This window comes from Oncorhynchus mykiss, chromosome 3, assembly GCF_013265735.2.
Source record: "Oncorhynchus mykiss isolate Arlee chromosome 3, USDA_OmykA_1.1, whole genome shotgun sequence".
NCBI lineage: Eukaryota > Metazoa > Chordata > Actinopteri > Salmoniformes > Salmonidae > Oncorhynchus > Oncorhynchus mykiss.
This window is the reverse complement of record NC_048567.1, coordinates 24,804,305-24,832,147: the sequence shown is the minus strand read 5'-3', so window position 1 is coordinate 24,832,147 and position 27,843 is coordinate 24,804,305. Positions and strand designations below refer to the sequence as shown.

At 41.1% G+C, this 27,843-nt stretch overlaps 2 protein-coding genes and 1 long non-coding RNA gene across 5 annotated transcripts; 2 read left to right on the top strand and 1 right to left on the bottom strand.

Annotated features, from left to right (window-relative positions):
• The first annotated feature begins 7,011 nt into the window (after positions 1–7,011).
• On the top strand, positions 7,012–12,305 carry LOC110515174. The gene is made up of 3 exons (XR_002472214.2): positions 7,012–7,315; positions 10,476–10,602; positions 11,445–12,305. It is a non-coding gene; the product is annotated as an uncharacterized LOC110515174 (long non-coding RNA).
• Positions 12,306–12,903: 598 nt separating this feature from the next.
• LOC110515164 (type-4 ice-structuring protein LS-12) lies at positions 12,904–14,573 on the bottom strand. The gene is made up of 4 exons (XM_021594172.2): positions 14,497–14,573; positions 14,075–14,143; positions 13,656–13,773; positions 12,904–13,316 (listed from the first exon to the last, which is right to left on the bottom strand). Exons 2-4 carry the CDS (start codon positions 14,118–14,120, stop codon positions 13,043–13,045), a joined length of 438 nt encoding a protein of 145 aa, XP_021449847.2. The 5' UTR covers positions 14,121–14,143; positions 14,497–14,573; the 3' UTR covers positions 12,904–13,042.
• Positions 14,574–16,680: 2,107 nt separating this feature from the next.
• LOC100305168 (RNA binding motif protein 8A) lies at positions 16,681–23,723 on the top strand. Of its 3 annotated transcripts, NM_001165072.1 has the most exon segments (7): positions 16,746–16,834; positions 17,623–17,682; positions 17,816–17,893; positions 18,120–18,256; positions 22,867–22,983; positions 22,986–23,003; positions 23,258–23,721. In NM_001165072.1, coding segments are annotated over 7 exon segments (546 nt in total). In that variant the 5' UTR covers positions 16,746–16,767; the 3' UTR covers positions 23,327–23,721.
• The last annotated feature ends 4,120 nt before the right edge of the window (positions 23,724–27,843 follow it).

Here is a 27,843-nt window from a genome sequence, read left to right as displayed (position 1 = left end):
CTCTCACTGATGAACCTCGGTGCTGCTTTCAAATCAACACAGATGTTTTCAACCCATTCTAATCTATTCTGAAAATACATTTTTTTGCTAAGAACCAAATCGTTTATCATTTCTTCATACAGATGTTCCGTTTCACATTGAAAATCTATTTTACAAGAGAGACCTGTTATGTCCCAAGAACGAAGTAATCAAACACTGATAATCTTACCATCTAAAGTATTTCCATCTCAATCCAATATTGTGTTTTTGTCCTGCTATATATACTTTTAACCTATTCCCTAATATTTTTTAACCTAGCAAAATCACAACCCACCGGACTCCTCTGATAGTTACTGCATATATTCAATTAGACATAAGTGCTCTCCTTACAGTTTGTTATGCATTTTCCCCTCATTCTATTGATTCCTCGGCCCAGATCTCCAGCTCTATCTTTGGGAGCATCATTACTAATGTATTTTATCTGGATAGTTGTGCCCTGGGGTGAGCAGCAGCACACTCTATAACTGAATTAGACACAAGGTGAGACCTACAGCACTCATGAATGCACATGCAGCTCATTCCAAGTTACGCACCAAGCATCCTTATGGAACTGGCAGGAACAGACTGGAGTCACCTGGGATGGCCGCTCACTGAGGCTTCACATTGCTTTCTCCTGGTCTTGACAAAAACACACATCCCATGCACTCCTGTAGTTCCATTAACCCTATCACGATACAATGAGGCTTCTGATCAACATAAGAACGGAGAATATTGATGAATCATTCAGCATGATGTATATTGTAAAGCACCTGTTCAAACTCTCTTTTGCCTTATCATTGATTCATTATGAATGGTTCTATCTATGGGATCACTCATACACTCTGATAGTGATGACACTATAATAGAGGAAGAAGCAGACAGCAGATAATCCACAGTAGACAAAATGAGTGGCAGACTGTGAATACTGTAAATTGGCTCTGGCAGTGAGGCGTTGAATGGAGTGCCAAACCCTGGGGCTCAATGCCTCAATCACATGTCAAATGTGTTTCATTGTTAGAGTCCCACTTTCACACAGGCCCCAGCCTATAAAGCTGCCAACTGGCCAGGATGGATAGACCGGGTCCATATGGGTGTGAGGGTTGGCCTACCGGAAGCCTGACAGTAATTACCGTTGATTGATGCTCTGATTCAGGAGCTAAGTCAACTCCAAACATCAGATGGAGATCTGCCACAGTGAAAAACAAACACAATCATAGAAGGAAAGCAATACAGAAAAAAGGCACCTGGACTCGGCAATGGGAACAGCAAGTGTATGACTGTTGAGTGTGCTACTAACTGATCCTGAGACAGGAGATGTCAGAGATAAAGGCCCAATACCAAACCAATCTCCAGCCCCATACCCTTAGGGCCCCATGTTGATTCCCTGTCATGGATCTGACAGGAGGGAATTACCAAGGGTCTGGAATAGGGGCTAGGGTGTGGTTTGGAATTGGGCCAAAAAAGGGAAGTGCTACCCCTCATCTATGAGTACTTAGGACACTGCTACTGTGTAAAGCTGAGGACTGACTGCTCGACATAAATGAAATCAGATAAAGTCATATTTTGCACAATTTCTTATAAAATATAAAATGTGACGTATTATCACACAGTCTTGATGTTTTCTCAAAGCTCTTCAGTTTGTAGGTCAATGTAAAAGAAAATGATATCTCACCATCCGCTGAAGAAATAATGAAGAAACATATTGAATGAACATTGACATAACCCTTCCCTATTGTGTGTTGTTGTTCTGCCATGGTTATTAACCTCTCCTAGGATCTGTCCAAACAGTGGTCGCGACCCATGTGACCCACTTGGCCTGTGTGGGTCAGAACTAGAAAAGCTCTATCCCGCCATGCAGACAGATCGATAGAGGCTGAGCCCAGCATTGATCAGGGACAGAGATAGTATCATCGCTCATCAATGATCAGCTTTAACCTGTTTGTTGAGATAAGGGACATGACGATAAGAGAATAGTGTATGATGAGGGACAGAGCACAACCCCGACCCCTTCTTTCTACATGCATGTGTACTACACAATACTACATTTCTTATGGTTGTCTTTGGTCCATTGTGTTATTCTCAGGCATGTAAGCAGCTGTGTAAGAGTGGAGAGGATAAAGAGAGAGTGAAGAAAGAGGAGGAGAATAAGATAGTAGAAGGGGCATGGGCCGGGAATGGGGTGAAGATTAATACAAACAAGAACTGAATAGAAACAAAAAAGGGATGAAAGAGGAGAGCGAGAGAAACAGAAAGTGAGAAAGCAAGATACAGAGGGTAGAGTGGGAGAAAGACGAGAGAGAAGTAGAGAGAGAGAGAGATGATTTGTGGGCCTCTCTAGTGTGCTAGCGTTACAGGAATGGCCCTCCTGGGCAGCATGAAAAGGCTCTTGACTGTTAGTAGTGGTAACACGAGCCTCCAGCTCCTTGCCCTGATAGATTTATTTACATTTCAGCCCAACTCTGGAAAAAAAAGAAGAAGAAGCTGGACGGGCATCAATATTTGTAGTAGTAATTATGATTATGTTTTTTTAACCCACCCCTCCTCTTTGTTTGTGATGACTCAATGCTATTCTTGGCTTTTGGGTATCGTTTTATTTCACAGTGCGTATTGTTGCACTGATCAGTCATTGGCTGTACTCAGAGGCCTGAGCAAAGTAATGTAGGCCTACTTCTATTTGTCAATGTCGTCAGAATAGGTAGATTATCTGGACATCTAAAAATTTGCTACCGATTATTTCCTGCTGTCTTCTTGTATTTGTCTTCAGCAAGTGGCACAGCGGTCTAAGATACTGCATCTCAGTGCTAGAGGCATCACTACATACCCTGGTTTGATTCCAGGCTGTATCACAACTGACCGTGATTGAGAGTACCATAGGGAATTGGCCCGCGGTAAGCTGTCATTGTAAATAGGAATTTGTTCTTAACTGACTTGCCTAGTTAAATAAAGAAAAACTATTTTGGGGAGATTTTTTCTGTCCACAGACTGTCTGCACATTGAGTTATTTGTGTATATTTTCTATGATGTTATGAAGTACACTTTTACATTGTCTGAGGATGGTCACGTTTATTCAACTGTCCTATCAGTAGTATAGAATCAGTTACAGTTTTTGCCATCCTCACTTCTCAGGCTGATCTACTCAGATGGCTGTTTTTAACAACCTAAGTAAGGGAACATGCTACAGAAAAAAAGGTTATATCTTGAACCTTAAAGGGTTTTTCAGCTGTCCCCACAGGAGAACCCTATGAAGAACCCTTTTTGGTTCCAGGTAGAACCATTTTGGTTCTACATGGAACACAAAAGAGTTCTACCTGGAACCGGAAAGGGTTTTACTTGGAACCAAAACGGGTTCTCCTATGGGGACAGCCGAAGAACCCTTTTGTAATCGTTTTTTCTAAGAGTGTACTACTCTGTTTCAACTAGAGAACAAGGATGGAAGAGAGAGCGCCACGAGGAGCAGCAAAGCAGACAACTATCAGTCCTAAGTGGAGGGGAGTGGCAGAGCAGCTCCCATTTAGGATAGTGGGCCCGCTATTTAGCCTGACAGCCATTAAGTATGAATTAAAAACCACACAGGCCTCTTTGCCTCCGAAATGTCATTACATATATTTATGCGATTTTTGAATAAGCAGTTTGCAGGGCTTCCCAGGGGTGGGATGGAGGGATGGGGTGGGGGGTCTGGTAGATAGGGAGGATGCCTAATAGCTACTGAAATGGAATCTGCATTAGGAGCTCTAACTGAGTAGAACACTTCAGGGGTCGGCCCCAGGAGGAGCAAATAATAGTGTTGTTTTGGAGTGGGTGCTTCAGTTTCTCCACAACAGACTGCACAGAGCTGGGAGAGAGATGACATTTCATTTGAGAGGAGGAGGAGCATTTTCAGAGAAATAGGACATCATGGCTCTTAGAATCTTTGAGTTGAGTTTATGGTTTGGTCTTAGAAGGTCAGTGGGTTCCTTCATTTTAGTGTGTTTACCTTGTTAATGCCTACAGACGTCTACAATTTATCACGTTAGGTGTCAAATGTGCAGTGCATATAATGCAGTCTGGTTGTGGACTAAAAAACAATTTAGTCATCGGAACTTGAAATCTAATTTTAATTGTTTTACTTTTTTCACGCTGGACAGGGATTTTTCTGCATAGAAAATGATTGGGCGAGCCACCTAAGTGTTTTTTTTCGAGCCGTCTAGGACCAAACACTGCTTTTAGAAGAAAAACATCTAGATGGAAAAACGCTTTCAGTGTGAACTTAAGCGACTAAAACCAGATATAATGTATGTAGAAACGATAATGGACCTATATATTTTGCATTATATAGTCTTTGAGAGCTAACTCATCGAAATGAAAGCTAGACAGTCAGGGAGAATCGAAAATTCCCAAAACTATGAATTCAGGAGTATAGATTTTGTTATTATGTGTGAGCATAAGAACACAGCATTAGCCATGGCAAAAATGCATAGAAATGCAGGAAATTTGATTTAAAACAGAAAAATACTTTCAGCTCCAAGGTAGAATATGTTAAATCGCAGGAAATTAGCTTTAAAATTGCAACCACACCCATTGCCACGCCTCCTGCCTAGCTCACCACCTAAGCTCCTTTTGATCAAAGAAGAAACCCTGTCGGCTTTGTTGTGTGATAATAATTCATGTTTGATTGCAATTGAGGCATCTCGATATATTCGTGACAATGGACATATAATGGGGTTATTATGCAGTTGCATAAACCTTCATTAAATGAGAGAACTCCCCATATTTTCATTAGTCGGACTAGCTCCTAACAAACTAGCTCTTAAAAATACAGGCTAGGAATTCTCTTTTCCTGCTGTCAACCACTTGCAAAGTGCACCTGTTTCATCTAGCCACACAAAAGAACAATATTGTACAGCAGAAGCACTATTGTCAAGCCCAAGTGGACTGCTGCTGTTTTTAAGACCGCTCTCTAATTTGCTTCCATTTTGTAGCCAAACCCAACATCTATATGTGTAAAGCCTGCTACGCTCTAGCCTCAGCCCCTTCGCACGTACACTTCGTCAATGCCTGTCTAAAATACACAAGGATCATTAATCAAAAATCAATCAAAAATAATTAATGAATCAATTATTATTATTATTAATTAATCAAAAATCAATCAAAATTAATCAATTGGTTCATCCAGTCCTCATCTTACACAGAATGTCTTAATCGTGTAAAGGTCTGATGTGATCTGATAGAGGAAGTAACCGATTATACAACAGTGACAACAAACTCCCTATTTTGTGTAAACTTACACGGGTAGCCCCTATTTGTACTGTGATTGTTGTTATTACAGTAACCACATCTAGACTAAGAAATGTTAGTCAAACAAGAGACATCTTACATGAATCACAGACAAACAGAACACAAGAACAAGCCAGACATTTAATGATTATTAGATTGATTAGTATGTTTGATTGATTGATTGATAAGTCTAGCCAACATGGAACCAAAGCCATAAGGCTCTGCGTGGAACTAGAATTCAAGTCCAACGTACGTTTCAGGGGTACCTACTATTTCCTGTCTCCCCATGTGCTACAACACAGCAATATGTTGTTCTATGTCTTCTCTAAGGTGCACAGCATCACTGTTTTCCTCATCAATATATTTTTTGTGTTATTTCATTCCTTTTAGTCCACTTAAGGGCCTTTGGTTTCCAAGGAGGCCATTGTATTTCCTCCATTGCCTAGCAACCATCACCAAGGCCAGCACTCCATTGTTGCTGAGGCTATGCACATGAATTGCCAACCATAGAAATAGAATGAACAGAACGCACATCCCTATTCAAGTCAATTATGGAATAACCGGTGGACTGGCAGCCCTTTTGAGTATACCCATGCCTAGGTTGAATATAGAAGGCTAGGAGGACAAGTTATGACTTTATTTTATTATATATATATATATTTTTTTTGCCAAAGTAGTATGGCACACCTGCACCAAACTTGGGTTAAATACCTTGCTCAAGGGCACATTAACAGATTTTTCACCATGTCGGCTAAGAAATGCAAACCAACGACCTTTCTGTTACTGGCCCAAAAGCTCTAACCGCTAGGCTACCAGACCGTTGTTTACTAGCATACAGTAGCTGGCCCCATTGTTGCAAATAGATATTAGAACCATCTTGTCTTACCTTTGTCATCTTCAACCTAGACCCATGCCAGGAAGTGAAAACAGGAAGTGTACCTTTCAATCTATGCTGTCATTTGTTGAGTCAACTCAACTGACATTACAACAAATACATTCCATTGCATGAGCCTCATCAGTCAGCATAATTTAAATGAACATTCTAGATTACTATGGCAATCAAGCATCAGTTCATAAAACATTACAAATTACCATGGGAATTATTGCATCACAATACCAAGCAGCCATTGCGAGTCTACCCTTGAGTTGACCAGGTTTAGAGCTACCAACCTTGTTCTATTCATTCTATTTCTACATTGCTGGCTGCCTGTGTCTACTTTTCAAAATGGTACTGTAATTTCACAAAGTGGTATTTCAGCATTGAAGAGACCGAAAATAACAGGAGGATCAGACAATTGGGAAAAATAAGTTTCATTTGGTCATTTGTTTCTGAAGAAATTCACAGAAAATGGCAACTACTGTGAAAACAAATATTCTGCATTTTTGCATGGTGACTATATATGTGTGAAAATGCATAATGCTGCTACATATGTACTGTATAGTATTGCATTACATTATTAAAGAAAGAAAGAAAGAAAGAAAGAAAGAAAGAAAGAAAGAAAAAGAAAGAAAGAAAGAAAGAAAGAAAGAAAATAATGTACTGTAGAGCAACTTAAAGTGGAAGGAAGGACTTTTATGTTGAAAGGCTTTCAGAGCAGATTTTCAGTGATGTCATTTTTACACAATTCCCTTGAATAGGCTAGCACCTGTGTGCATGGGGGTTGTCTGTCTGTCAGCTTTGAGTAAAAAACATAACCCATGCCAGCAAAAACATATCCATCAGTATTCCCCACTGCCCATTGAGACAGCCTGTGTCCTTACTCCTTAGAGACCAAAGCATACAGCACTCTTCTTAAAGACAAGGCGTTTGGAACTGTAGATATTGGATTGGCCCCCACTTTTAACAGCCCAAAACCATCTTGAAGTGTGGCTTCCATGTAGTGCTTTCTTATTTTCCTCTCTTTTCTAAAATTTTTGTCCAATTCTTAAGTGCTTTTCAGGCTCTCATAATAGCCCACCGTTTCTTTTCTGTCAGGGTTCGCTGTTTTCCACATGCAGATCAAGCCGTCTGGATGACCCTTCTAGGTGCCTAAATTGAAACATGGTGAGTACCTTCCATTTTGCTAATGGGCAGAATGTAGTCCTGTCATTATGTGGGTGCATACAGATGTATGTATGATTTATGATCTTGACATGTCATGATTTTAAATGGTACATTGGATCATGTTAACCTGCTCTCTACCTGCATAATCAAAGTCAATTATGGTTTGTCTCTGAGCCAGTGCATTATATCTCTATATACACTATATGCTTCTGGGTTATCTAGTATCCTTCAGCTTATACTCATTGGATTTGTTAGATAAAAATCTGCATGTCTAACTAGCTCTCCTTTGATTATTAAGGAAGAGTGCATGGACATCATTGGCATACAATTTTCCTAAAGACTATAGACACACAGAGCATGTTATCAAAGGCACACACTCACACTCACACTCACACACACACACACACGCACACACACACACACACACACACACAACACTCCTTGTGTAGTGAAATTATACCAATCTATTTATTTTTGTTATACAGGCTCAAACTGGACACAACATTGACTGTAACTGTGTTTCCTGTCATGTCCGTGACAATCAAGTTACCATGCAGGACTTGTACATATGATGGAAACCCCTATAAATATAATGCACATGCAGTATAGCCTTTAATATGCAGAGGAGAATATGCATTAGATGAAAGCCTATGCCAGTATAGAATAGGCAATAACTTTGAAATAGCTAAAATAGTTTTTAGGCATTAACTACATGTGTTTAATGTGTAAATATCAATACATGTGTTATTGGAGTCCAAACAGTAACATAACGGCCACATACCAGCTACAAATGTCACACAATATTTCATACCTCACAAACAGACTTCAGATGCCAAAAACATTTATCTTGGTTAACCCAGAACGTAAATATTGTGTAATTTGGTCAGCTGCGTGATTACATATACCCTCGACATTCTGGAAATGAATTTTGCACCGCAGGGAGTCTTTTTCCAAATCACTCACCAGCCTACAGTAACAGAGATTTTTGGGGGGGAATAATACAATATGTACATACTACACAATACCTTGATGTTGCAAATATTCAGTGGGCGACAACAAGAGTTAAGGGAAGAAAATACATGTTGTTGTGATTCTAATAGTTATTAATAATTGACAGAACATAGTCAAATAAATGGATTAATCATCACATCATTGCACAAACATGACCATTTGCTTGTGTTATGCTATTCATGTCTATATTTCCAGTATAAAAAACTGAATTGGAGCTCAAAAATACAATTCAAATCCAACATTATGGACACGTTATTGAAACAGATCAATTCAAATCCAACATTATGGACACGTTATTGAAACAGATCAATTCAAATCCAACATTATGGACACGTTATTGAAACAGATCAATTCAAATCCAACATTATGGACACATTATTGAAACAGATCAATTCAAATCCAACATTATGGACACGTTATTGAAACAGATCAATTCAAATCCAACATTATGGACACGTTATTGAAACAGATCAATTCAAATCCAACATTATGGACACGTTATTGAAACAGATCAATTCAAATCCAGCATTATGGACACGTTATTGAAACAGATCAATTCAAAGGGAACCTCAAAGACACAGCTTATCTTTAGGGGTTCTCTCTATGCCTAACTTACAGGGCAGAAACTGCATGTGCCAACCTTTGTGGCACACAGTGTGCCCTGATACCCAGTTATCACTGGCTCTCCATCCAGCTGGTGTGCCCATCTACATCACCCTGGCCTTGTCCTTCCACTACCACCCCAGGGTCTTAGAGGCTGTAGAACAAGGTGGCACCACCATCAACTGTCTCTTTAACACTACGGAAATAACATCTGTCCCTCATACGCCTTCATAACCCTCTGATATGAAGCCTGTGTTACCAAATGTATTAAGCAGTTCTAAACGTTTATGAAAAATGATGTGATGCACCACGATGAGACATGCAGTCATTAGTTAATGGTCTGATAAACATCTGTCCTGCTGCTGCTGCTTCGTAACAGTGGTCGCTAGAACATTTGATATCTGATGTTGACTGATGATACGTTTGTTATGAGTACAGAAGTCAGACAGACATATGGTGGACATATTTTATACAAACAGCTCAGAGGCAATCCCTGGTTACCCCATAGTCAAGATTTGAATTAGGTTTAATATGGTTCATAGATTTTATTTTATGTTCACGACAAGGAGGCAACGTTGCAGAACTGACAAGACATCTGGCCATATCAAAATGAGCAGAGGTATAAAACGTATAATGTCATTTTTATTTTTTACTTTCTGTCATGTGCTTCTTTGATTGCAAGTAAGGGCACTTGATAAGTTGTCTTCATTAAATCTTCTATTACAAGGAGAAGGTCACCTAGAACTGGCATTACCTCGTTCAAATGCCTTTAGCCTTCAGCCTGAAGGTTGTTGTGATGTATAGAGATTAGTTCAGCTGGAAGGAGGCTGAGTTTCCCTGAAAATATGCTTCAGTCCTTTAAACATTAGCTAAAGGAGGCCACCTTGAGTACATCTTGTAGCCTGGCAACTGAATAGGCAAGGGTACAGTAAAGTGAAGCTAGATGAGATCATGCTATCAAATGACTGAGCATAGTGTATTCAAGGGGGGCATAGGCCTACTTATTGTTTACACTTAGATGCACTGCCATCATGCTAATAATGAGATTATAAGGAGATAAAGTACACATATTATTCTTTCCCAAATCAGACTCAACGTTGACTTGATGAATGATTATTTGATTCTTTGGGTTGCTACAGCACACCCAATGTGTCTCTATGTGAGTTTTGTCTTCTAAAACCAATAAAGCATGCAGCCTCTCATCTTAAGGGTCCATAGCTGTGTGGAAGACTAGTGATTTTGTTGTTATGTGTCAAAATTGACAACAAGTCATGGTCTACCTCATTGCTTTGAGACAAAAACCCCTAATAAGCAGGTCCCATATCAACACTTATTTAATAGTTATTTTTAAAGGATGTACAACTTTCTCCAGATTGCAACCATCTCTCCATTATAATGTACTGTCGTTTTTTTGTTGGATATTTAAAATGGAGATATCTGTATGTAGGCAGGCCTAAATTCAAGTTACAATATCTGGGAAGCTGTAGCCTGGGCTGAACAAACACCACTGCCTCATTCCTTAACTCTTTGTCTCGTTCATTTTCAGACCCGTTCACCCTTTTCCATTGACTTTCCAAAGCAATGAGGGTATGGAAGGGACTGCAGAGATTTTTGAGAGTGATGTTTTCCATCTTCCCGCGCTGCCAGTTGAGAGGACAAAATTCGAAAGACAGGTAGGCCTACACCAAATTTAAATTAGGTAAACTTCAATAAACTTTCCGTTTAAAACTGCAACCGTTTTTATCTAGGCTATTGTATCAATGATGATGAATATGAAACCATAAACTTACATTACGGATGCACGGACAACACTCTAGTCTAGTCTACCTGAAGTGGGAGGGATCAGCGTCCCAAATGTCCATTCCGGCACGCTGATTGGTTGAAAGGAGAGCATTTGTTTACGACGACGACGATGATGATGAAGAAGAAGGTGGTGGTGGCGATATAGAAAGCAACAGTGATGACGTCTTTTTGTAGGCATTAACTCTGCCATGGTTCGTTGAACAAAGCCTATGGGAAAATGAATGGAGTTTTTGTAGGGTTTTTGGATAAACACCGAAAATAAGATATGTGGTAAACACAGGCTGAGGAGATCTTATACAGTTTTGTTCTACGAGGTCATCTTAATCAGCTTACATCACTTTTTGTGAATTTTTAAACATTTATGTAACTTCAAAAAACATAACGCACATAACGGATTTGTAATTCATAAAGTTCATGATAACTGACTGATACCTCATAGAACAAAACGTATAAAATCTCATAAACCTGTTTTAACCACATACCTTATTTTCGTTATTTATTCCAAAACCCTATACTTTCCCCATTAATTTTGCCCATAGTAATGGCTGAACGAACCAGATGTAAATCATTTCTGTTTTTTAGGACTACAAACTGTCGAGCTCTGTGGGATTAGAGTTTAAGAATGTAATGGTGATGTCGTGATGATGATTAGGCCTATGAATTGCACTATAAAAAATATATATATATATATTATTATTTTGACCCCCTTCAGTTACGTGGTAGGCTATTCCTCGGAAGTCACTCATGTCAGGCTTCTCGGATACACAACTATGCTGCGCGGCTGTCAGCGTTGTGGTCTCATTCAACACTGGAGACTTTGGCGCCATCCCTGCGGACACCACTTCTGCCGTGAGTGCATGGATCAGATCATAGATGATGGTTTCCGCGACATCGAGGGGCTTGGCTCAAGTCCCTGTCCACAGTGTAAATCAGTTATAGCCTATTAAATGTGTAATCGTGACTGTATGTTAGTGCCTTTTTCTGACTTTGTGTAACCTTTTCTTTTTCTATGCACTTTGTAGTCCCTGCATGTCTCTATTGCCCAGGCAATTCAGCAGAACTATGATATCATCAAGACAAAGGACAAGCAATACTACTTCATCACTTATCTAGTCAGTCAGATCAGATTTTTATTGTCATCTTTAAAACATTCTATTCTATGCATTAATGAGTGTGTGTAGGATGACAAGGTTACAATCAATGACATGACTATATCTGAATATAACAATCTAAATTTAGCTGATGCTAAACTCCATCCAATACAAACAACTATTTAAGAATATTAACAACTCGGGCTCCTAGGCAAGGTTGGAGAGAAACTGATTGCATGTAATCATGTACATGTAATCTGATTACAAAAAAAGTAGTTCCAGCTAAAATTGTGTAATCAGGTTACAGATACTTTGAAAAACTAGATGATTACTCCTTGGATTACTTGCTTGCGACAAAATACATTAACACTTTTCCTTTCCTCAATGACATTCAATTCAGCCTTGAAAAAATGGGCAAATTTAGTTTGTTCCACCTGAGCGAGTCTGACCACAAATTAGAGACCACTATGATGACACACCAAATGCGTTTGATGGATCCTTTTTGGCTTCTAATGCCTCTTAAGGGGAAAGTAATCTAAAAGTAACTGAAATTAATAAGATTACATTACTGAGTATGGGTAATCCAAAATTACTGATTACAATTTTGGACAGGTAACTAGTAACTGTAACGGATTATATTTAGTAAGTAAACTACCCAACTCTGCTTATAGGCTATATGATAGAGTGGCCCAAAGGTCAGTATATCAAAACAAATATTAACTCGCACTTCAATAAGCACTTCCCATCAAATTCCACCCAGAAATGTATCTAATTTCAACCCCATAATTTGACCTTTAACCTTCATTAAATTACACAGTGTATTAATTTAATCTGCAATGTGCCCATGTTTTTTTATTTATTTTTTTTACTTTTATTTAACTAGGCAAGTCAGTTAAGAACAAATTCTTATCTTCAATGGCGGCCTAGGAATGGTGGCCTGTTCAGGGGCAGAACAACAGATTTGTACCTTGTCAGCTCAGGGGTTTGAACTTGCAACCTTCTGGTTACTAGTCCAACGCTCTAACCACTAGGCTACCCTAGTGGTAGCCTAGTGGAGAAAATAATCACAGACAAAATGGCCACCTTTCAAGCCCTTTATTGGTGAAATTTCAGCTTCATTTCAAGATGATGTCAAGAGAAGGAGTGAGCTGGACTTGACCCAGGTGAAACAGACAGAGTGGAGATGGTTTTTCCTTTCTATGGGGATGTAACGTTAGCTTTACTGGGGGGGGAGGAGAGCCTTGGTTTGGTCAACCACGGTCTGGAAGAGCTGCTCCATCTGGGCCTGCAGGTCATCAGCCAGAGGCTTGAACTGGGCCTGCATCTTGTCGACCAGAGGCATGAACTGGGCCTGCAGGTTATCAGCCATGGGACGCACCTGCTTCTCGATGTCACTGACGAAGGGCTTCATCTGCTCCTGGATCTTCTCAGCATGCTCCTGGATCTTGTCGGTCAGAGGTGTGATCTGAGTCTTACCCTCCTCCAGGTAACCCCTATGGGTAGAGAGACACACTTAGAGAGACGTTTTCCAACAGCTATAGGCTCAGGGAGCAAGTTAGCTTTAAAGCCGACTGTACGGTACTGATGTGAAAACAGACATGTTTAAGATGTAATATCCCTGTCAAGTACAATGTTACGAATAAATAAAATGAATAGTAACAATTTGAATGAGTGTTCTATTTAGAATGACTTCATATCTTAAACGTGAAGAGATTCAACTCCATACAGAGTTGATGGTACTTATTTTGTTGATCTGCAATAGAATCTCCCCTCAAGAGAAGTATTCTATTATTTTATATTATATTGGAAGAGTGTGGTGGTCAGTGACGTACTGAGCCTGGCTGATCAGCTCATGAGACTTCACTGTCTCAATGGCGTCCTGGAAGTACTTTGTGAGAGTCTCGATCTCAGCAGGGATGTCACGCTTCACCAGGGAACCGGACTCACAGCCTGTCATACGCACACACAGAAAACACACTTAGTTACACACACAGTATTGTGTTTAAAACGCACAGTATTAATTCAATCTGAAAACAAGGATGGATGTAGTTATGATTAAAGAGGTTATAGATTAGCAGAGGAGTAAAGGGCTTGATTTTCAAATAAATATTTATCCTCTGAATTACCTTGTTTATCAGTTATGTGTTACTCAATTACTATTCATGAGTAGTATTAAGTATAAATGCAGATAAGATAGAAAGTCATAAAGATTTTTCTTTGTTGCGGAACAATTTATGTAATGGATTCTTACCAATGGCCAGCACAACAACAAGGGCAGCGACGAGAGAGAATTTCATGATTGCTGATGGGCAAGGTGGATCTACAGAAGAGGAGACGAGGATTAGGACGACAACAGGGAGTTTCAGATGCAACATCGTACACTACATGACGATTGACACTCAAATGATATTCTGTTCACCTTCAGAAGTTGCACTTATCCTTGGTGAAACCAGGTAAATGTGATGAAACTCTGACCACATTAAGATCGCAGTAGAAATTGGCGTCATATTTAACCATGTAGTCATAATGAAAACTTTACAGTACTTTGATGAATCTCTCTTGAGGTTACTACACTAACAAAAATACACACAATAAATATGAGGCTAATCTTTAAGTGTTAAACCAATATACTGAGGCATTGGGATCAGACAGAGAAAACCATGGAAGACTTACCTTTACTTCTGGGGGTTCTTGGACCTAACGTACCTTGTGTCTGGGGCCAAGGGTTTTTTATAGCTCCTGGTGGACAAAAGGGGCCTGGCCCAAATCTTATTGGCTACAACATGTAAGGGAGTGACCTGAGGTGGAATGTGCAAATGTGTAGCGTTGGCTGATGAACCTTGATGTGGTGCCTGTCCCAATAAAGACACAAAGTCCAAGTGTGGGTACTGATTGGGTTCGAGATAAGGTGCTTAAGTTGCATCATTTCATTTTCCCTCATTTGTTTCCAATGTTTTGGGGTTTTATTAACTTATTTTCTTAAGGATTGGCAGAGCTAGCATTTTTATAGAAAAATAACGTTGATTTGGGGGAAGTAACTCTCAGCAACACAAATGAGAAAAGCTTGGTAGTGTGCGTGTTAACCAGGGTTGGGGTCCATTCGAATTGAAGGCTATAAGTTCTAGTCTGGCTAATACCAGTAAACTGAAATTCCAATTCACAACAATTGAAAAAGGGCCTCTGTTGTCAATGAGTTCTCAATAAACTGAAAAGGGGATGCTGTTTATGTCAAAAGGTTTGGGGATTTTAAATTCAAATCACTTCCTGAATTGACTGACTTCAATTTGAATTGACCTCTTCTGAAGAGCTAGTCTTTATTACACAGCCTTTAAAACGCACATTAGAAAAAGACTGATGGTAACACGACTGACAACACCTTTTCTACTTTCCAGGTTGGACGTTCCATCAGCCATTGCCTCACTGCACATTACTAGTGTTACAGTATCAGCCAGAAACATATAGGGCCTCAGATAAACCCATCACATCAGGGGAATGGTAGATACATTGCTTGTATATGAACTTGTTATTGCTGAGGACATATATTTCAGTAATAAATGTGAAACTAATGGTAATTGCATTGTTTTATGGTTGGGTTACAATCAGTTAGAGTCAGCAAAAGAGCTGACATTTCCTATTCAGTTTGTAGATTGAGAACATAGATACTGGCATGTGCTCCTATAGTCGCATGCTTAATAGTTTAATGTGGTCAATGTCCAGTTTTTTCTGTACTGTTGGATTTTTTTTCTCTACTGGGTAATCTAAAGTAATGATGATACATATTATCATTCATACATACAGCAAGAATGATCCTCTGACATACTGTAAATAAATTGCACATTGCATGAATGAATATAGAAAGACCCATCATTAAGACAGAAAATATGTAATATGACTTCATTCATTATTTTGAATCTCTCCTAGGAATGTAATTATCTCAGCAAATTAGATTGGCTGGACCAGAGATCCCAATGTGACATGTACCCTAGATGTTGATTGAGCAATTTCTCATAAATATCACACTCCGACTCGTGGATTAAGTACTTTTTGTATTTCAAAGTTCTTTCATTATTTTTCCATCTCTGCATCTTTCTTTGTATGGAGTCTATGATTCACCACAGGGAATGGGAAAAGATTGTGCTGAGGTACTTTCAGCAACTTTTTTTTACAGAAAGGCATAGCCTATTTTGTTGAGGAAGATCTCTCTCTCTAGGCATCTGGCAGCTTGGTGGATCGTGGACGCAGTCAGCATAACTCACCTCTAGCCAAGTAACCTAACATCACAAGGTTATGTGATGTTTGAATTTTTATGATGACCTTTTCCCAAGGTGCTGTGCTGTGTGCTGTGCTGTCTCTGCTCAAATAATTTACATTTAAGTCATTCAGCAGATGCTCTTACACAGTGCGACTTACAGGAGCAATTGGGGTTAAGTGCCTTGCTCAAGAGCACAACGAAATGTGTTCAGCCAGTTAGCTCATTTACTGGCTCAATACTCTTAACCGCTAGGCTACCTGCCATTTAAATCTGTGAAATTCAACTAATAAATTGAAACTAACTGACACAAATAATTCGATGTGAACAATACACGCCCATACCCATGTATTAATTTATTTCACATTTCTAGTTATAATATATTGGATTATATTTATACGCTTTCTATAGCGTCTCTGATAACAGGGGTCTGTCTGTCTATTCATTAGTAGGATTCCGTTAACAGAAAGCGTTTACTGTTTACTCTAGAAACCAAAGGGAAACAAACATAACAAACAGAAAGGGACCAACCTGCATTTGTCATATAGAAACTCTCATTTCCGTTGCAAAACGTTTAGCAAAAGACGAAACGTTTTGAAATCGTAATCTAACTAATGAATACACACCAGGCAGGGATGCTTCCCGGATATCATCAACGTTCACGCGCATTAGCGCAAAAAACAGGAGCTAACAACATGGCGGACGTACTAGATCTTCATGAAGCGGGAGGCGAGGACTTTGCTATGGATGAGGATGGTGATGGTAAAATTTATGAAACAGTAGTTCTGTGTTTTTTTGTGTGCTTGCTATGGACTCGCTAATATAGCGTATTTGGGGAGTTTTCGACTAACTGAGTGAATAGTATCCGTAAATCGTGGATGCGTGTTGACTGTTGGGCCTAGTTGCAACCATTCAAACATGCTGGTTGGCTTATGTAGTGTAATACCTTTTTGAATTGTGCTTATGTCGTTTGAAAAATAGGTGTTAGCTAGTGAATGTGTACAGTTGCCACTCTTCCAGTTACTGCAATGAATGTTTGTTTGGCATTGTTAAGAGATGGCGAGTAGGTTGCGCTAACGCATTAGCAAGCTATCTGGCTAACACAAGTGGTAGCTAGGTAGGCAGTTCATTTGTTTGGAAACTGCGAGATCAGTGTTAATAACTCACCAACTACATAATCAGCATTTCTTCTGTCGACTATTGTAACCCGATGGCGATGAGCGTGTGAGCTACTGAACGTTAGCTAAACTAGCTTAGCTAATTTACTAGCTAACGTTACACCATTCTAAAATTAACGTATGATAGCTAACATTAACGTTAAATAACACCCTTTCAACTTGTATGTGACCAAGCTAGCTAATTAATTTGTTTGTCAACTGTGAGGTCAAGGTAATAACTTGTCAACTAACGTAGTTATTAGATATTTATTTCGGTCGAGTTAGCTACTGTAGCTAGCTGTCTTAACTAATGAATAGCCCAACGCGTTTTTAAGTCAGTGTGTCTGTACTTTCAGTTCACTAATGTGTGTCTGTAATGTCTTCATTCCCCAGACAGCATCCACAAGTTAAAAGAAAAGGCAAAGAGGAGAAAGGGACGAGGTTTTGGTTCAGGTGAGTTACCACTGCAGTTCTGACTCCTAACCTGGCTGTATTCTTCTTCTCCGATTTTTCAATAGTGTATGACAGTGTACAATTGTATGTTTGGGGTGGGATGCATGATTCCCTTTGTTCTCTGCTGTGCTAGAGGAGGGAGCGAGGTCCAGAGTGAGAGAGGACTATGATACAGTGGAGCAGGATGGAGACGAGCCAGGTCCTCAGAGATGTAAGTGCCATAATGAATTTAGGGTGGACATTCTTTTGCCAGTCACTTCTGAATGGGGGGGGGGGTTGATTTGAAACTGTGTTTTTGTACATCTTTCCAAGTTTTAAAATGCTCATAACAATACGAGTTTAATTTAAATATTGTGTTATAGCAGATGGTAGCCCTAGTTAACCATAGAAGCAGTTATTTAATTAACACAGACATGTTTGTTTTTTGATTCTCTCAGCTGTGGAGGGTTGGATCCTTTTCGTGACTGGGGTACATGAAGAGGCAACTGAGGAGGACATCCACGACAAGTTTGCAGAGTTTGGAGAGATCAAGAACTTACATCTGAACCTGGACCGAAGAACAGGTTACCTCAAGGTGAGGCCAAATCCCCATGTCTACACAGCACATTTTAATTTGTGGGTTGTTGCTTGGCCAGTTTTGCCAGGGTTAATTTGCCTGGCTAATATTAAGTTTCATAATTGTGTAATTTGTTGTGCACTGCTCTTAAGCCACAAGGTGGCAGCATTACACTGAACATGGACAAATGACAATGTGTGTTTTTGTTGAAATTGTTACTTTCTTTACTGCAAAGCAGACACAATTATAGGGTGGAGTAAAGTAGGTTTTTGGGCGGTGTCTTTATATTTTTGACCACTTTTACTCCACTACATTCCTAAAGAAAATATGTACATTTTCCTTGACACAAGTATTTGCTACATTTCGAATGCTCAAGCTGGACCGACTTATGGTCCAATTCACACAGCTATCAATAATAACGCGTCACCACTACCGCCTCTCATCTGGCGAACTCACTAAACACACATACTGCATTTGTAAATTTAAGTCTGGTTTTGCTCCGAGAGAAAAAAAAGCGCAGTCTTGATGTATAGCATTTCCGGCGCCGACAGAGATGGCCGCTTCGCGTTCCTAGGAAACTATGCAGTTTTTTGTTTTTTTACGTGTTATTTCTTACATTAGTACCCCAGGTCATCTTAGGTTTCATTACATACAGTCGAGAAGAACTACTGAATATAAGATCAGCGTCAACTCACCATCAGTACGACCTAGAATATGTTTTTCGCGACGCGGATCCTGTGTTCTGCCTTACAAACAGGACAACGGAGTGGATCCCATGCAGCGACCCAAAAAAAACGACTCCGAAAAAGAGGGAAACGAGGCGGTCTTCTGGCACACCGTGCACCATTCCCTAGCATTCTTCTTGCCAATGTCCAGTCTCTTGACAACAAGGTTGATGAAATCCGAGCAAGGGTAGCATTCCAGAGGACATGTAACGTTCTTTGCTTCACGGAAACGTGGCTTACTGGAGAGACGCTATCCGAGGCGGTGCAGCCAACAGGTTTCTCCACGCATCGCGCAGACAGAAACAAACATCTTTCTGGTAAGAAGAGGGGCGGGGGCGTATGCCTTATGACTAACGTGACATGGTGTGATGAAAGAAACATACAGGAACTCAAATCCTTCTGTTCCTCTGATTTAGAATTCCTCACAATCAAATGTAGACCGCATTATCTACCAAGAGAATTCTCTTCGATTATAATCACAGCCGTATATATCCCCCCCCAAGCAGACACATCGTTGGCTCTGAATGAACTTTATTTGACTCTTTGCAAACTGGAAACCATTTATCCGGAGGCTGCATTCATTGTAGCTGGGGATTTTAACAAGGCTAATCTGAAAACAAGACTCCCTAAATTTTATCAGCATATCGATTGCGCAACCAGGGGTGGAAAGACCTTGGATCATTGTTACTCTAACTTCCGCGACGCATATAAGGCCCTGCCCCGCCCCCCTTTCGGAAAAGCTGACCACAACTCCATTTTGTTGATCCCTGCCTACAGACAGAAACTAAAACAAGAGGCTCCCACGCTGAGGTCTGTCCAACGCTGGTCCGACCAAGCTGACTCCACACTCCAAGACTGCTCCCATCACGTGGACTGGGACATGTTTCGTATTGCGTCAGACAACAACATTGACGAATACGCTGATTCGGTGTGCGAGTTCATTAGAACGTGCGTTGAAGATGTCGTTCCCATAGCAACGATTAAAACATTCCCTAACATGAAACCGTAGATTGATGGCAGCATTCGCGTGAAACTGAAAGCGCAAACCACTGCTTTTAATCAGGGCAAGGTGTCTGGTAACATGACCGAATACAAACAGTGCAGCTATTCCCTCCGCAAGGCTATCAAACAAGCTAAGCGTCAGTACAGAGACAAAGTAGAATCTCAATTCAACGGCTCAGACACAAGAGGCATGTGGCAGGGTCTACAGTCAATCACGGACTACAGGAAGAAATCCAGCCCAGTCACGGACCAGGATGTCCTGCTCCCAGGCAGACTAAATAACTTTTTTGCCCGCTTTGAGGACAATACAGTGCCATTGACACGGCCTGCAACGAAAACATGCGGTCTCTCCTTCACTGCAGCCGAGGTGAGTAAGACATTTAAACGTGTTAACCCTCGCAATGCTGCAGGCCCAGACGGCATCCCCAGCCGCGCCCTCAGAGCATGCGCTGGCCGGTGTGTTTACGGACATATTCAATCAATCCCTATACCAGTCTGCTGTTCCCACATGCTTCAAGAGGGCCACCATTGTTCCTGTTCCCAAGAAAGCTAAGGTAACTGAGCTAAACGACTAAGTAGCACTCACTTCCGTCATCATGAAGTGCTTTGAGAGACTAGTCAAGGACCATATCACCTCCACCCTACCTGACACCCTAGACCCAATCCAATTTGCTTACCGCCCAAATAGGTCCACAGACGATGCAATCTCAACCACACTGCCCTAACCCATCTGGACAAGAGGAATACCTATGTGAGAATGCTGTTCATTGACTACAGCTCGGCATTCAACACCATAGTACCCTCCAAGCTCGTCATCAAGCTCGAGACCCTGGGTCTCGACCCCGCCCTGTGCAACTGGGTACTGGACTTCCTGACGGGCCGCACCCAGGTGGTGAGGGTAGGCAACAACATCTCCTCCCCGCTGATCCTCAACACTGGGGCCCCACAAGGGTGCGTTCTGAGCCCTCTCCTGTACTCCCTGTTCACCCACGACTGCGTGGCCACGCACGCCTCCAACTCAATCATCAAGTTTGCGGACGACAACAGTGGTAGGCTTGATTACCAACAACGACGAGACGGCCTACAGGGAGGAGGTGAGGGCCCTCGGAGTGTGGTGTCAGGAAAATAACCTCACACTCAACGTCAACAAAACTAAGGAGATGATTGTTGACTTCAGGAAACAGCAGAGGGAACACCCCCCTATCCACATCGATGGAACAGTAGTGGAGAGGGTAGCAAGTTTTAAGTTCCTCGGCATACACATCACAGACAAACTGAATTGGTCCACTCACACAGACAGCATTGTGAAGAAGGCGCAGCAGCGCCTCTTCAACCTCAGGAGGCTGAAGAAATTTGGCTTGTCACCAAAAGCACTCACAAACTTCTACAGATGCACAATCGAGAGCATCCTGGCGGGCTGTATCACCGCCTGGTACGGCAACTGCTCCGCCCTCAACCGTAAGGCTCTCCAGAGGGTAGTGAGGTCTGCACAACGCATCACCGGGGGCAAACTACCTGCCCTCCAGGACACCTACACCACCCGATGTCACAGGAAGGCCATAAAGATCATCAAGGACATCAACCACCCGAGCCACTGCCTGTTCACCCCGCTATCATCCAGAAGGCGAGGTCAGTACAGGTGCATCAAAGCTGGGACCGAGAGACTGAAAAACAGCTTCTATCTCAAGGCCATCAGACTGTTAAACAGCCACCACTAACATTGAGTGGCTGCTGCCAACACACTGACACTGACTCAACTCCAGCCACTTTAATAATGGGAAATGATGTAAACATATCACTAGCCACTTTAAACAATGCTACCTTATATAATGTTACTTACCCTACATTATTCATCTCATATGCATACGTATATACTGTACTCTATATCATCGACTGTATCCTTATGTAATACATGTATCACTAGCCACTTTAACTATGCCACTTTGTTTACATTACTCATCTCATATGTATATACTGTACTCGATACCATCTACTGTATCTTGCCTATGCTGCTCTGTACCATCACTCATTCATATATCCTTATGTACATATTCTTTATCTCCTCACACTGTGTACAAGACAGTAGTTTTGGAATTGTTAGTTAGATTACTTGTTGGTTATTACTGCATTGTCGGAACTAGAAGCACAAGCATTTCGCTACACTCGCATTAACATCTGCTAACCATGTGTATGTGACAAATAAGATTTGATTTGATTTTATTTTATTTACTTTTACTGAAGTATGATAATTATGTACTTTTCCCACTAGTGTACATTTTAAAACAAGAGACGTTTAGACTTACTGAAGTAGTATTTTACTGGGTGACTTTTACTTGAGTCATTTTCTATTAAGATATCTTTTGCTTTTTCCCAAGTGTGACAATTGAGTACTTTTTCCATCACTGAAATTCTGTTATTGTTGTTAATCAATTGAAGCACTGTTTAATTTAGGATTTGACGTGCATTCTCCCCATCCATTTTTGCCATTCCAGTATCTGTACAGTCATTAACTGGTTATTAAGTATGGTGTGGTTGGACTATAGCAGGACATTGAATTCCCCAACACTTGCAGCTGCACATCTCCACCTTAGGCATCACACGTTCAGGGAATCCAATGGGCTGCATTAGCTACCTAGCATGGTGACGCAAAAGTCAGTTTAATTAAGAACTAGCTGCATTTCGATCACCTTGATCTGCCGTTTTACATTGTGGGATAATTAGGAATACAGCAACACCTGCCATTTCTGTGTTGCAGTATGTTTTCCTGTCCTTTTTAGTCTGGGTTGACAGAGGTACTCGTGTTGACATGCGACCGTTACGACAAGGGTAAGCCCTTCTCGTCGTAATATTAAGACTAGAATTTGACTTTCTCATGGATTTGCTCATCAATTCTTTTCACAGGGTTATGCGCTGGTGGAGTATGAGACATACAAAGAAGCCCAGGCAGCCATGGAAGGGTTGAATGGTCAGGACATGATGGGCCAGCCTATCAGTGTGGACTGGGGCTTTGTCAGGGGACCACCCAAGAGCAAGAGGAGGTGAGTGTCGTAGAGTGAGCAGTAGTCTACTGTGGAGGGTAACTGTTAGGGGTTTGGAGTTGTGAGAACACTTGAAACAAAAACCCATTTCACATTTTAAGAATGAGATGACTTGTTTGGGTCTAATATGAAGAGGGGGGCAGAATGGGTGTAGAGGCATGACTTGAATGGGGGGAAAAAGAGAAATGACTGATTTCAAATTTGACGTGTTGTAAATGATTTTGTTGAGTTAACCCTCCCTCTGTTCCCCACAGGGGTGGTGGACGGAGACGCAGCAGGAGTCCAGACAGGAGACGACGTTGATTCCCCACATCTGCTCTTGAAAGGCTTCTTTTTATTTCATTACATTTGCGTTCTGTAATAGCGTTAACTTTACTGATGTCTATGGTAATTAACTGTTTAATTGCAAATGGCCCTGACAAGTGTGCTTTAGAACCAAAATTATTAGTTGTTCCAGCAAAATGACAGGGTTGCCATTTTTTTTTTTACTGAAACAAACACCAAATACACTGATCGGTGAAACTTTGTTTGCATCAACAACAAACTGTTTTAAAGTAGTGGTATGTGTTTTCTTATGGATCCCTCTATTCTGTTCATTGTTAGAACCATAGGATCCTTGGTTTTCATGATGAACTTAGCCTTAAGATGCTTTTGGAAATCTGTGCATTTGTGTGGCCTTTTTTTTATGTATTACATGGGAATAAAACATTTTTAAGTGAGTCATGTGTGCCATGGTCATTGTTTTGTTACGATGTTACAAATGTTTTAATTTCTATATATGTGTGTACACTGAACAAAAGTATAAACGCAACATGTAAAGTGTTGGTTTCATGATCTGAATTTAAAGATCCCAGAAACTGTCCATTTGCACAAAATGTATTTCTCAATGTTATGCACAATATTTTTCTTGCCAAGATAATCCATCCACCTGAAAGGTGGGGTGTATCAAGAAGCTGATTAAACAGCATGATCATTACACAGATGCACCTTGTGCTGGGGACAGAAGGTCACTCTAAAATATGCAGGTAGTGTGCAATTAGCATGCCGACTGCAAGAATGTTGCCAGACAATTTAATGTTAATTTCTACCATAAGCAGCTCCAATGTTGTTAGAGAATTTGGCAGTGTGTCCAACCTATTTTTAAAGATATCTGTGACCAACATATGTGTAGGCGTTACTAAAGTCCCTTGTTTGAATCCAGGCTGTATCACATCTGGCTGTGATTGGGAGTCCCATAGGGTGGCGCACAATTGGCCCAGCGTTGGCCGGGGTAGGCTGTCATTGTAAATAAGAATTTGTTCTTAAACTGACTTGCCTCGTTAAAGGTTAAATAAAATCTGTATTCCCATGTGAAATTTATAGATTTGAGTCTTATTTATTTTGACTGATGTCCTTATATGAACTGTAAGTCATTGTATGTTGCGTTTATATTTTTGTTCAGTTTGTACACTGCTCAAAAAAATAAAGGGAACATTTAAACAACACAATATAACTTCAAGTCAATCACACTTCTGTGGAATCAAACTGTCCACTTAGGAAGCAACACTGATTGACAAATTTCACATGCTGTTGTGCAAATGGAATAGACAAGTGGAAATTATAGGCAATTAGTAAGACACCCCCAATAAAGGAGTGGTTCTGCAGGTGGTGACCACAGACCACTCCTCGGTTCCTATGCTTCCTGGCTGATGTTTTGGTCACTTTTGAATGCTGGCGGTGCTTTCACTCTAGTGGTAGCATGAGACGGAGTATACAACCCACACAAGTGGCTCAGGTAGTGCGGCACATCAATGCGAGCTGTGGCAAGAAGGTTTGCTGTGTCTGTCAGTGTAGTGTCCAGAGCATGGAGGCGCTACCAGGAGACAGGCCAGTACATCAGGAGATGTGTAGGAGGGCAACAACCCAGCAGCAGGACCGCTACCTCCGCCTTTGTGCAAGGAGCACTGCCAGAGCCCTGCAAAATGACCTCCAGCAGGCCACAAATGTGCATGTGTCTGCTCAAACGGTCATAAACAGACTCCATGAGGGTGGTATGAGAGCCCGGCGTCCACATGTGGGGGTTGTGCTTACAGCCCAACACCGTGCAGGACGTTTGGCATTTGCCAGAGAACACCAAGATTGGCAAATTCGCCACTGGCGCCCTGTGCTCTTCACAGCTGAAAGAAAGCAGGTCCACACTGAGCACATGTGACAGACGTGACAGAATCTGGAGATGCCGTGGAGAACGTTCTGCTGCCTGCAACATCCTCCAGCATGACCGGTTTGGCGGTGGGTCAGTCATGGTGTGGGGTGGCATTTCTTTGGGGGGCCGCACAGCCCTCCATGTGCTCGCCAGAGGTAGCCTGACTGCCATTATGTACCGAGATGAGATCCTCAGACCCCTTGTGAGACCATATGCTGGTGCGGTTGGCCCTGGGTTCCTCCTAATGCAAGACAATGCTAGACCTCATGTGGCTGGAGTGTGTCAGCAGTTCCTGCAAGAGGAAGGCATTGATGCTATGGACTGGCCCGCCCGTTCCCCAGACCTGAATCCAATTGAGCACATCTGGGACATCATGTCTCGCTTCATCCACCAACGCCACGTTGCACCACAGACTGTCCAGGAGTTGGCGGATGCTTTAGTCCAGGTCTGGGAGGAGATTCCTCAGGAGACCATCCGCCACTTCATCAGGAGCATGCCCAGGCGTTGTAGGGAGGTCATACAGGCACGTGGAGGCCACACACACTATTGAGCCTCATTTTGACATGTTTTAAGGACATTACATCAAAGTTGGATCAGCCTGTAGTGTGGTTTTCCACTTTAATTTTGAGTGCGACTCCAAATCCAGACCTCCATGGGTTGATACATTTGATTTCCATTGATACTTTTTGTGTGATTTTGTTGTCAGCACATTCAACTATGTAAAGAAAAAAGTATTTAATAAGAATATTTCATTCATTTAGATCTAGGATGTGTTATTTTAGTGTTCCCTTTATTTTTTTGAGCAGTGTATGTACATTTAGAAACTGGGTGGTTCGAGCCCTGACAAAACATGTATTTTTAACTGCTCTAATTACATTGGTAACCAGTTTATAATAGCAATGAGGCACCTCGGGGGTGTGTGGTATATTGGCCATATACCACACCCCCTCGTGCCCTGGGGCGGCAGGGTAGCCTAGTGGTTAGTGTTGGGCTAGTAACCGAAAGGTTGCAAGTTCAAATCCCCAAGCTGACAAGGTACAAATCTGTCGTTCTGCCCCTGAACAGGCAGTTAACCCACTGTTCCTAGGCCGTCATTGAAAATAAGAATTTGTTCTTAACTGACTTGCCTAGTTAAATAAAGGTAAAAAAAAATTAAAATTATTGCGTACGTTTTTCACAGGAGGTTGGTGGCACTTGTGATAATTACTGGAGCAGAATTAGTGGAATGGTATCAAACACATGGTTTCCAGGTGTTTGTCATTCAATTTGCTCCGTTCCGGCCATTATTATGAGCCATTCTCCCCCCAGCAGCCTCCTGTGGGGTATGTATGTACAGTATATGTATATAAACCTATCAACCTTTATGCAAGGTAATGAAATGTACAGGTACATTGCCTTAAGAAAGTATTCATACCCCTTGAGTTATTCCACATTTTGTTACAGCCTGAATTCAAAATAATATTTTTTTTTCTCCTCACCCATCTATACACAATACCCCATAATGACAAATTGGAGACATGGTTTAGAAATCTTTGCTAATTTAAGTACTCACTCCCCTGGTCAATAGTTTGTTGAAGCACCTTTGGTGGCGATTACATCTTTGAGTTGTCTTGGGTATGTCTATCAGATTTGCACATCTAGAATGGATTTTCTCCCACTCTTCCTTGCAGATTTTCTCCAGCTCTGTTAAGTTAAATGGGGGGTGGCGGTGAACAGCAGTCTTCAAGACTTTCAATGGGATCCACGTTTAGGTTTTGGCTGGGCCACTCCAGAACTCACATTCTTGTTCTTTAGCCAATCCAGCATTGCTTTGGCTGTGTGGTCATTGTCCTGTTGAGATGCAAATCTTTGCCCCAGTCTAAGGTCATTTGCACTCTGAAGCAGGTTCTCATCAAGGATTTGCCTGTATTTGGCTTCATTCATTGTTCCCTCTACCCTAACCAGTCCCCTAGTCCCTGCCACTGAAAAACATCCCCACAGCTTGATGATGCTACCACCATGCTTCACGGTAGGGATGGTGTTAGACAGGTGATGAGCTGTGCCTGGTTTTCTCCAGACATAGTGCTTTGCATTCAGGTCAAAGAGTTCAATTTGTCTTACGATCAAAGTCTTTCGAGTGCCTTTTTTCAAACTCCAGGGGCCTCATAACAGTTATGTAAATGTCACACTAAATATGTGCTTGCGCCATTTTTGAAAAGTCAGTGCAGATACAAATATTGACATTTATAAAACTTGGCACACACCATACATAGGCATGTTTCCTTTATAATAAAACTGTGCGTGCACTAGCATTAGTTAGATGAAACGGCACAGCAATACTGCAGCCCATACTGTCAAATACAGTATGTTACATAAACTATCGGCCTATTTACTGTGTTGGCAGAATGTTTTAATCTTTATCAGTAATTTACACTGTATCTGGAAAAGGAATGCATGCGTTTCTTAAAGTGAAAAACATGGCAAATTGTTGTGGACCTGTCAGCAGATCGTTGGATTTCAACAATGTTTTGCATCGACTTTTCCACCAAACCTAAATAAAATAGGATGAACTCGTGTGTTTTTGTTCTAGTTTACTTTTTTATTTATATTATATAGTAGGCCTACTATTGATATTCATTACTGCATCGTTGGGAAAGAGCAAGCAAGAAAGGCCTTTCA

Coding starts and splice junctions, on each gene's coding strand:
- LOC110515164 (XM_021594172.2), bottom strand. CDS start 14,120: ATGAAATTCTCTCTCGTCGCTGCCCTTGTTGTTGTGCTGGCCATTG. Junction 13,774..14,074: donor TGTTGTTGTGCTGGCCATTG/GTAAGAATCCAT, acceptor TGCGTATGACAG/GCTGTGAGTCCGGTTCCCTG. Junction 13,317..13,655: donor GAGCTGATCAGCCAGGCTCA/GTACGTCACTGA, acceptor CTCTACCCATAG/GGGTTACCTGGAGGAGGGTA.
- LOC100305168 (XM_021581795.2), top strand. CDS start 16,687: ATGAATACACACCAGGCAGGGATGCTTCCCGGATATCATCAACGTTCA. Junction 17,894..18,119: donor CGAGCCAGGTCCTCAGAGAT/GTAAGTGCCATA, acceptor TGATTCTCTCAG/CTGTGGAGGGTTGGATCCTT. Junction 23,004..23,257: donor CCACCCAAGAGCAAGAGGAG/GTGAGTGTCGTA, acceptor TGTTCCCCACAG/GGGTGGTGGACGGAGACGCA.